The 11,573-nt window shown below is 34.8% G+C and overlaps 2 protein-coding genes across 2 annotated transcripts in view; both read right to left on the bottom strand.

The window, feature by feature from the left end:
• Positions 1-9,182, bottom strand: part of LOC122519895 — a 95,210-nt gene extending 86,028 nt beyond the window's left edge. Inside the window, exons 1-4 of the mRNA XM_043639679.1 lie at positions 9,144-9,182; positions 8,162-8,783; positions 6,738-7,953; positions 5,966-6,031 (exon numbers count right to left, since the gene is read on the bottom strand). Coding sequence (XP_043495614.1) covers positions 5,966-6,031; positions 6,738-7,953; positions 8,162-8,412 — 1,533 coding nt within the window. The 5' untranslated portion in view covers positions 8,413-8,783; positions 9,144-9,182. The remainder of the gene's footprint in view (positions 1-5,965; positions 6,032-6,737; positions 7,954-8,161; positions 8,784-9,143) is intronic.
• Positions 9,183-9,233: 51 nt separating this feature from the next.
• Positions 9,234-11,573, bottom strand: part of LOC122519897 (hexokinase-2-like) — a 23,570-nt gene continuing 21,230 nt past the window's right edge. The window contains exon 11 of the mRNA XM_043639685.1: positions 9,234-9,428. The gene's annotated coding sequence lies outside the window, so the exon portion shown is untranslated. The remainder of the gene's footprint in view (positions 9,429-11,573) is intronic.

The following is an 11,573-nucleotide window of genomic DNA, read 5'->3' as shown; positions in this document are numbered from 1 at the left end:
GCTTTCCTTGGATTATCTTAACGAACGTGAAAATATGGAGAGTATTAAATATATATATATATAAGTAGATAGGTAGTACCAACGTCGTCTAACGGATGAAAACGTAATTTGCGTTCAAAGTAAAGTTTCCATCGAGATACACAAGGAGAATTACAGTAGCTCGTAATACTTTGCATGCATATATCCGTAGACACAACTGGCCTCGAGCAGACGCTACGTTAGAAAATTCTTCGACGAGGAGATAAACAACGTGGTTGTTCCGCGAATAACGAGGATGAAACTGAACAATCGAAAAGACGCTGACTGAGTCGAACGAGAAAAAGCTTACTTTCCGATAAGATTCTGTAGGAAAAGGAAATACGCCCTTTCCATCTTGTTTTTTTTTCCCACCATGTTTTCGATAAAATACATATCTTTTTCAAACAATTCTAATGTTTAACTACACTGATATGTAAATGAATTTTTTAACTTGCTATGACGAATCACGAGTACACAATGAGTATGATTTACGATTAGAATGATAAGTAAAATACGAGAAGTAAGCGTAACGTGTCTGTAAAAAATAAAAAATAGTCAAAGAAATAGGATCGTCGATAAGGATAACAAATAATACCAATTCTGAAGCTTTCCCCATCGTGTGCGTGCTTTCGTGCGTGCATACGTGTGTGTGTGTGTGTTACTGGCATTGTATATAAAGAGAAGGAGAAGGAAAAGGAGGAGGAGGAGGAGGAGAAGAAGGTGAATAAAAAGAAGAGAAAAGGAGAGATAGAGCTTACATAAAACACGATTATATTTCGCACGCTGATGTTTCCAGTTTCAGATAACGCGAAAACCACGACGTGTGCTCGAAGAGTTATTATTACCATCTGGAGCACGTCAGAAACAAGCAACAACCGTGCAATTGCCGCCTAGTCTCTCATTTTGCACGGTGGAGAAAGCACGAACTACTTAAAAACACCTACTACCCTATCGTTCTAAAGCTTTTAATCACGAACGATGTTTTTAAGAGAAACCTTAAACGCTTATCAAATTTTCAAATAAATCTTATCAAATATGTTATTATGTATTATTATTATATCGTTAAACTGATTTTTTAGATTATTTTATTCACGTATTTTCTTTTTTGTTTTTATTTTTTTTTGTTTTTATTTTCATCTTCCTCCGACTTTCATAATATACTTATCAAAATATATGCAATTCAAATGTTTACTCATATCTTTTATTTTTTTTAATTATTACCATACAGAAGCATGGAAAACCGGTCACGTTTTAATTGTGTGTGTGTGTTCGCATCTCATTTACGTAAATTATAAGCGACTTTTGATGTAACCGAAAAGAAAAAAATATTAAAGTTCAAATACGTTCATTTGAATTGTACATTTTATCTCTTAAATAATGTCGTATAAACATCTTCGTAAGTATTTTCTCGCTAACAATAAATGTCGCACTGAACAAAGTCCAATAATTTGAAATCAAACAAGAGTGAAAGTAAAGTGCAACGGGAAAAGAAGAAGAAAAAAGAAAAAAAGAAAGAATCGTACAAAATCGAGCGCAAGATTATCAATAATGCGTTTCTACGTTAAGTCAATGACCTGGAAATTTCGTAGTTCTAAGATAAAGTGTACTTAAGTGTTTTATAACTACGATAAAAATCCAACTCAATTTTCTTCCTATTATTTTTCTATTTTTCACTCGCCCTCTCATCCAAACAAAATGATCTAACCATTCTATTTTTCCCTCATATTGGATCGTTCCAAAAGATTCTTATTATATTTTTTTTTTTGTTTAAATAATTTTTACACGCACGATACGTTTCATTTTATATATTTTCTTTATAAACGATACAAAGAACAATAATACAGATGGCATTTAACCTAATAAACGAATATTAAATAATCAAAATATAGTGCGTGTAAGATTTATTAAAAAATAAAAAAAATATATCAGAAAACTTTTAAAATATAACCTAATATTATCGGTATTACGTTCCTTACACCATAATTATTTGCGAAAGAAAAAAAGAGGAAGAAAATAATATTTCCCTGGCTCGTAAACCAGTTTTATTTAAACTACCGCGAAATCATTGCATACATGAGTATGCAACGTTGTAACTGTCGAGAACACACGTATGTAAACTCGGTCGCGAAGTTCATCGCGACCGAGGTTCCGTTCGTTTCTCTCTCTCGAATCTAAAACATAAAATGTATTCTATGATAATACGATAGAATCATAAAAATATCCGCGATTAAGTTATAAAATTATATTATATAACGGATTAAATGCTCGAAATTATACGAGAAAACGACGAATAAAAAAAGAAAAGTATTTTATCAAATAACTCGAGAGAAATAATAATAATTAAATAAAATTATACGATTAAATTGATAAAAGAAATCCCCCTTCTATTTAGACGTATACGTCGTGAACGCAAATACTCGCATAAACACACCCACCCTTTACACGTACATATCTAACCATATTAAAGTATACTAGAATCGTGCTCTTAAAATAAATCTAAAAGAGGATTTACATGACAAATTTCAACTATTCACTGATTGTCTCTTTCTCTCTCTCTCTCTTTCTCTCTCTTTATTTAACCTTTTCCATCTAATCTCTGACATCTCGTCTACTACTCGTTTCGCGTGCACGAAATCCAAAGGAGAATAATAAGAGATCGTGATCGTTGAATACATTGAAAATCTTTACATTAAAAAATACAATTAACGTGATCTAGAATAGACAATTGAAAAAATGTATAAATAACGCACGCATATTGAAGGGTTTGAATGATTCGTATCATCAGCAACAAATTAAATTACTTTTGTTCGTGATACTCTTCTAAACATTCTAAACATTCGGTAAATATCAAAAGAATCTAGCTAGAAAGGAAAGAAAATAAAAAAAAAGATCCAGGGAGGTTAAGAGCAACGAAAAGAAAAGGATGAGGAGGAGCTAAGGGGAAGGGGAATGGGGGGGATCGAGGGGTAGGGTGTAGAAGTAGAAGAAGCACGGGGGATAGAAAGAGATTCAATTAGACCTTTAATGGAGCTTGTATACGAGCCACTTAAAGCCACTTGCGGCCGGTGGAGCTAGCTGTAACTTGCATTGACCCAAGCACGATTCCCTTTAACTTCTCTTCCTCCCCCCCCACCCCACCCTTAACCCCCTCCCTAGAATCTTCTCTTAACCCTCTCTCTCTCCCTCTATTTCTCTCTCTACCCCTAAGTTGCCCTATGATTCCGTCGTTTCTCACTTACGTCCCTCTTTCCTCTCTACCATACACTCCCTCTTCCCTTCCGACCCACCGCTTGCATTTCTCCTCCTCTTCCTACTCCTCTTCCTCAGCTTATATACCATTTCTCTTAGAAACCTTGCGAACTTCGATCGTCCAAACTAGACGAGGAACACCATCAGTTTTATACGACATACTGAAAATTTAGATCGATTTGTAAAATACGAGCCATACCTCTCCTCCAACCCTCTCACCTTCATACAAGATTTACCATTTAACTAATCTCTTATCTCGATTTTAAAACTTTGGATAAGATAAGACACGATACTTTGGAATTTGTGGAATGTTTTGTCTGCGGAAATACATCGAACATACTTTCGACTGTAATTTCGTCGTTCTTGTTATTTTTAAAAGATAATTATTGTCTACTTTTTTTGTGGAAGAGAAATAATAGATTCACGGTATAAGTATTTACATGTAATTTAATATAAATAATGTATATTATATTTACTTACCTTTTTGCTTAACAATCTCGAAGATATTCTTTCACGTCGACGAACATATGCAATTAAATCGACACAGTTTAGTAATCACCACAGTTCGAGAATATAAAAAGAAATATATCCGACAACGAAGCAGTTTCTAAAAAAAAAAAAAAAAAAAATAGTAGAAGAAAAAGAAAACGAGAACAAAATAAGACTTTGATGTGTTGACGAAATTCAATACATTTTCTTCTTCTTTTTCGCAATCGGTATACGTAGTAATACGTAATCAGTCAATAAATATTATAGTTTTTCGATACTTATTTAAAAACTCGTTGAAAAATACGGAAATCGAATTCTCAAACCAGATTTGCGAGATTCAAAAGAATTTTTTTTCGTGATATAAATTCATACGTAAATTAATTTAAATCTATCGAATATTCTTTATGTTTTTTTTTAATTTTTGCGTTATCATTTTCCTTCTTTCTTTCTTTTTGTCAAAAATACAAAAATAAATGCGGAAAGTCATTGTAATTTCTTTTAAAAACAGTGCAATTAAATGCAACCATGCGGTGTATGCAATTTCCACGATAACGAGTAATAATCTGACCCTTTTAAAATAATAATAATAATAATAATAATAATAATAATAACAACAATAATTAAAAAAAAAAAAACGTTTAAAAGAACCTGTTTTTCCTGTAACTCGTGGTACGCACAAGTGTGACTAATCTACGTAAAACGATACGGTAGTCTGTACAAACCAATCTGAACGATCCGTTGTTTATTGTTGTTTATCTCATAAATAAAGTATTGAATAACGAAAGACTATGGTAATTTATTTACCATATACATAATGTGTTAAGTAAACTTAACCAAAAAAATCTTTCAAGTAATAAAATGCACTGCAACAATTTGCATGTAAATTACTTGCCACGTTTCTTATCTCGTATTTTTTAACGTTTATCTAAAACATGTCTCTTTTTCTGTTTAATTCTCATCGAGGATTCCTAATAATAATCCAAAAAAAAGAAAAAAAACCAAAAAAAAAACAAATAATTAAATAACAATTACATTTAAATTTAAAATGAAATCGATTGCAACTGAATGAGACGCCATCTGTACAATCTACAAACTAACATTTCATCGTCCCATGTGGTACACGGATAGACGTCGTTGAAGATACGACGACGATTCTCTCACTCTCTATAATCGAAAAAACTGAATTACCGACGTAGTTCATGGTTCGAATCATGGGCGAGAACATGGCGCACTCTAGAACGAAAATTCAAGGATGCATTTATTTTGTTTTTCCTCTTTTTCCTCCCGAGCAAATGCACCCCGCCCGTAATATCTCTAATCGTAAAATAAGTAAAATATATCTAACGAACGCGTTTACATTTTTCTACTCATTCAAACATTTTATGCAAATATTCAAATGAATTTTTTTATTTTTTATTAAAGTAATAACAAAAATCTTTGATGAAAAGAAAAAGAAAAAGGAAAAATTAATTATCTGAAAAGAAATGCACCGCTTTTTTTTTTTATCTTATTTACAGATAATTTTCGATGATCGTAGATATAAAAGGAATATTAAATTATTTATAATATGATAATATTACAAGTAATAAAATTTTCTAAAGATTTGTGAAAGAAAATGTAAAAGAAAAAGAAAAGTGAAATACTATGCAATCAGATAATTCGACGGAGAGTTACAATCGGAAAGGTTCCTACAATTAGCAACTTCAAAGTGTTATGAGAGCTCGCGCGGACAAGAGAGTCCTTAATTGTTCTTAATTAAACTAAATTGAAGGTTACCAGGGGACAAATAAATACGATGCTATGCACTCCCTCGTTCGCGCGGTAACCAATCATTCATTGGTTCCTTTTCACGTACAACTACTAATAAATACATGAGAGAGTAACGATTATCGGTGCCATTCAAAGATTCACAATTTGTATTATATTTGTTTCTAACGAACTTCATTTTTTCATTACTTCTATTTTATTTTTATTTTTCTCTTCCCCCATTAAAACATGTTATTCAATTTTTATTACAAATAAAAAATAAAATTAATAAAATTACATAAATCAAATTTATCTCGTAGAAAAAGATACGATTCGGTTACTAAATCGTAACGTCTCGCAAATCTGGTTTAAAAAAAAAACAAGAGTAAAAGAGATACGGTTATTATACAAGACAAAACAAAATAAAAAATAATTACATTCGCGTATTATGCAAATGACTTACCTCGGAAGTGGGAACGAAGGCACTGGGTCCATCGAAGGCCGGTTCTGGTACTGGTAATCCTCTATCCTGTAAAAAAAAAAGAAAAAAAGAATAAATAACAATCAATCGACGAAAAATTCAGATGGAAGTTATATATATCGTGAAAAATCTTTAGATCAAATAGACAGACTTCTTGAAAATTTAGACTAGCTTGAAATCGGTAGAGAACAAGAGGACTCCTTATTCTCTCAGGGTCGTGGGGTTCGAGCCGCCCGTTACGAGTTTTTGTGCGAAGCTTTTCTTCTTCCATACTACACAGATATATATATACACACACGCATCACACACACGCGCACGCGCGCGCGCACACACACACACACATACACACAATTCTACGTGCAAGTTTTTATCGACTCACGTTTCCGTTCTTATTTTTCAAGTGCAATTGACGATGCTAATAAAACGTCGACGAACGCGGTTTGTACCGGTAGGCCGTTTTGGCGACAAAATAGGAAGATATTTTTGGAACAGAGTTCGAGAGTGTTCCCAAATAACTACGGAAAGCTGCTCCCATTTATATAACGTCCCGCTATGTCCCGTTTTTCACGTTTTCCCACTTCAAACACGAGAATATTGGTTGGGCATTGGGAAGGATATTTGTTCGTTGAATTAGAGTAAAGATCGATCGATTCATTAAAAAGGAGGATAGAGAAAGACATAGAGAGAGAGAGAGAGCGAGAGAAAGAGAGAGAGAAATAGGTAGATGATAATACATAGGATAACAAAAACTTACCTTGACCATTTCCAGTATTTCAGCACATTTTATCCTGACGTTCTGAAAAGGACAATTAACGCTGAGCCTCAGTATCACCGGTAGATGAAGCGTCACCAGGCTGAGATATTTGTTTGCTTGAGTTTGCCTCGGGCCATCTAGAGCATTTCCAAGATTAAGCATCCTACCGACATCGCCAGGAGTAACCTCGGGACTGTCTAGGACTCTGCCGCTTTTCGACGATACATCTTCGTCCTGCGATAGAGGTCTTTTTATCTGACCCGCACTAAATTTTCTCTCCTCGTTCTTCCTAAGGCAATCCTGTTCCTGTTGTTGTTGTTGTTGTTCGTACCTTCGCCAATTTGGACGATTGCCATCCTCGAGATCGTCTTCCGAATTTTCAAAATTTGCATCCTCAACGAGAATTTCATTATCCCGATAAATTTCGTTAGCGTTATCGTTATCAAATCCATCGAGAGTATTGAAAACAACTCTGTCGCGCGATCTCCCCCCAGTTATTTCGGTATCGTCCGCACGATACCTATTACGCTCGAGAAGATCGCTACTCTTCGAACGGAAATTAACGTTCCTACGATCGAAAAAGGCATTGCCGAGATTCTCGTCGAACTTGGGACTCTTTCCATAGATCCTAGTATCTAAATCCAAATCATCCTCCTCCGGTTGTCTTTGCTTAGCCCCTTTAACCTTGATAGAATTCTTAGTTCTCGGTATCCTATCTTCTTGAGTGAACTCGTTCAATCTCTCGTTGGACGAGGATATCAAATACTTTCTCTCGTTGTCGCAGCTAGAAGCAAAACGGGTCTCACTAGTGCCGGTGTCCTTGAACCTGCGACACTTGCCAGCCAATTGTTCGATCCTGAATCCTTTCCCCTCGTCCGAAGAAGTGGAACGACCCGATCTGTTCCCGTCCGCGGAATCACCACCAGCACCACCACCAACAGCACCAGCACCACCACCCATATATTTCCTTCTCTCGACCGGCGTGCCAAAGCTCGAACTTTCGTTCGAGCCCAAACGACCACCGTCTACGCAATCGAACGAACCCGAGGGATATCTTTCGGTACTTTCGGTCCCACCGTCTTCCGGAAAAACAAGATTTTCCGTAACACTTTGTGGAAAAAAGCAGTCGCTTCTAAATGTATCCGGAGATGACGCTTGTTCCTTTACGTTCTTCGGACTGGATTTCGAGGGTGAACGCTCGATGCTCATGTCGTACCTTTTCGACACAGAGAATACGTGTACTTTTTCATATTACGATATCTAATCCGCTCTAAAGAAATTTCATTTATAGATACATCGATCGACCGGTTAAAACGAGATACAATAATCGTAAACATTCCGATCAAATTTCTAAATTACGAAACCTATCCATTTCTAATGTCTTTAAAAATCTTATAATTAATTGTTTCTAATATTTAACTAACCTGCCATCCTGACCCTTGAACTTTCCGGATGCGTGGTTGTTGTCCTTCATTTCACCGGTAGCTTCCTCCCATTGATTTGGACTGCCAACACCTCCTAACCATCCCTCGACGGTACTCCTTGCTGCCGCCAATGCAATGTTTCTCGCAGTTTCGTCTCTCGCGCAAAGAGGTGCCAAAAACCTGCTCACAAGTTCTACCTCGTCTCCCTTCGTCGACGCTTCAATCCCACAAATATTCGGATTTCTATACATCTTGGTTGATGATCTTATTATTATTATTATTATTATTATTATTATTATTATTATTATTATTATTCTTTTTCTTCTTATATTTTTTCTTTTAATTTTTCTCTTATTATATTCTTTCTCTTTCGCTCTCTAAAGCAAATCTTTCAATAATACGCTCGAATATCGAACGAGCTTCCAACACTTTTAATCTAAGGACGAATACTCCAGACGGCTCAAATTTCTCCCAATAATATTACCCTCTCTCTCTTACTCTGTATTTCTTAACTTTCTTGCTTCTCCTTCCTTCCCTCCCTCCTCCTTCCTTCTTTCCTTCCTTCCTTCCTTCCTTCCTTCCTTCCTTCCTTCTCCAAACCAAAAACGAAACAGCTACGACACTGCAAAGGAAAAATTTATTTGCAAAATTTAATGAAATTTTTTAATTATTAATTTTCTTGGTTTTCTTTTTTCTTTGTTAATTTTCTTTTTTTTGTTTTACTCTCAAAATTTTATCGATCGGTGAAGTACTTTGTTTTTCGCTAAACAAAAAAAAATATTAAAAAAATAAACATCGAGAAAAGAGAAAAAAGAGAACGCGTTAGAAAATTGCCGAGATAATTGATTGATTAGTGTTTATCGTAAAAATTTGTATCTTCTCGAGGAAAAAAGATTTCGAATCGATTTTGAAAAAAGCAACTCATAAGAGGATTTAATCAATCGATTTATCGAAAATTTCTTTTTCGATCGGCTTTACGAACCTTTTTCTTTTCTTTTGGACTTTTCTTTATATTTTGTTGTATCTCTCTCTCTCTCTCTCGCTCTCTCTTTATCTTTCTTGCTTTAATTCCTTTTCTTGTTTTCTTGCGCCTTGTAATATTCCTCTTGCAACTCTCTCTTCAAAACGACGAGTTACATTTTTCTGTTTACATCGTTACGTCGTCAAATGGGGAGGGGTTGTTGTTGGTCGTCCTCATGAATTGAAGAATTTTTCTTTCACGAGAATTATCGGATCTGGGGTGCGCGTTGATTAATCCATTTGACGCCTAAAAAGAAGAGAAAACAAAAAAATACAAGGTCAATGGATTAATGAATGATTAAAAAAGAAGAAACGATTCGAAACGAGATTAAGGATCGTTACACAGCTCAACACGTTAATTAATTTAACGAAAGATAAAATGGTGAAAAGGCGGATAATCTCCAAAATATATCGATAAGGTAACGTATACATCTGTACACGATGGTAACAACATTTAGCCAAAAGAAAAAAATCGCACGGTACACCTTACATCTACATCGATTTTATCGTTCATCGAACGTTACGCAACTCATTCGAATAAGTATAATTCGAGTGATCGTTATATTATGTAGGTAAATTGATAATGAACCAAATTGAAATGGAACGTTCGGGTATGGATATATGAATTTGAATGGAAACGACTGCATCTGTGTTTTGAAGAAAACATATACTAGTAGGAGACAGCATTTAATTTGTTTTTATTGTTACTGTTGTTATGCAATCTTATAAAGTCACAAAGCCGATTATTACGTATATATCAGTTCGTTAACTATCGCATTTCTCTTAATTCAGCATATTATTATTTACAAATCGAAATGAGGAAGAGAGGATCGTCGAATTGTAATAATTGGGTGTACAGCTACATGCATGCATGCATGCATGCATGCATACATACATACATACATACATATATACGTGGTAAGGAAAACGACAATGTATCGTGACACTTGGTGCGTGTGAATGTTGAAATAAAACGAAAAAGAAAAAAAGAAAGAAAAAAATAAATAAGAAATAACGAAAAGAAAAAAAGACATCGATACGAAGGAGCAGAGTCTGAGGTAGTAAAGAAATAAATTTACGACATGGACACGCAACGCGAAATAACGTAACCGCAACACAACAAGAGAAGAAGAAGAAAAAGAAGAAGAAGAAGGGTAAGGCAAAACACTCACGCAAAGTTTACTTAATTTATTGCGATCTCGTGCGTGACGTCACATTAAAACTTATAACCGCGAAACGATAAATTCGACATTTTGGGAAGAAGGGGGTCGGGGAAATATTTGATTAAGAAATAATAACATGAGACTTTTAATCAGAAGAAAAAAAATGAAAGAGCAATACGCGAGTTACGAAAAATCATGACAATGATGATGATACATTACAATACTTTGCGAGATCTCTTATTTTTCTTTTCTTTTCACTCGTAACACGAAACGTATCTATCTCTATGTATATAAGTAAATAAATAAGTATAGAAGTAAGTAAATAAGTAAGTAAGTAAGAAAGAAAGAAGGAATAACGATCGCCTGACAACTCTGGGACCGTACGAATCGGAAACCTTACGGTTAATTTACTCGTTCTTCCGAGTCGAGCCACTTTCCAGGTCAAGAATCTTTCTCCCTTTGGACGAGAAAATACGTAATAATTTTGCGGAGAAAAGCGCACGTGTCAGCGGAGATGAGTTTCTCGCTAATTAATTTCCCTCAACGTTTCCAAAAGCCATTCTTCTTTTCCTTCTTCATTTACGTTTATATACCTACTCCTTGTCGTCATTGTCGTCGTCGTCATCGTTGTAGTCATAGTGGTAGTCATAGTCGTAGTCTGTAAACCTTTGTATACTTTAATACAACGATCGATATTTTGATATCCTTTACGGATATCTTTTTCTTTCGTACCACCTTTTATCAAAACTTTTGCTTGTATTGTCGTTTATAAATCTATACTTTAAATATCAGCAAAATATACTACGAGAGATAGAGTGATAAGGAGAGAGAGAGAGAGAGAGAGAGAAAATAAAATAGAAAAAGAATAGTACTCCACAAACTCATACATTCAAGACTCGTTCAGAAAATGCAACCTACCGAAAGGGGTTAACTGGAAAATATTCTAAGTCAAGCCCTTAAAGTACTGTCAACCCGGTGTTTCCAAGCTCGCTCAACGATTTACGTGGAAAGTAGTATTCGACGAAGGAAGATGCACTCCTACGAACTTGACCTACTTTCTCAAGTCGAAGCCAGCCAAGTTCCAGGCCAACGAAATCCTCTCTCTCTATGATCTACTCGAATATATACGATAGTTAGATAGATACAAAAGCCTATACCTACAAACTTTCTTTTAAAAAAAAAACTCTATAATAAATCTGTAATAAATAAATAATCGAAATATAATATAT

This window comes from Polistes fuscatus, unplaced genomic scaffold (assembly GCF_010416935.1).
Source record: "Polistes fuscatus isolate 324 unplaced genomic scaffold, CU_Pfus_HIC Scaffold3, whole genome shotgun sequence".
Taxonomy (NCBI): domain Eukaryota; kingdom Metazoa; phylum Arthropoda; class Insecta; order Hymenoptera; family Vespidae; genus Polistes; species Polistes fuscatus.
Note: the sequence above shows the minus strand (reverse complement) of the source record. Positions and strands in the feature narration are given on the sequence as shown.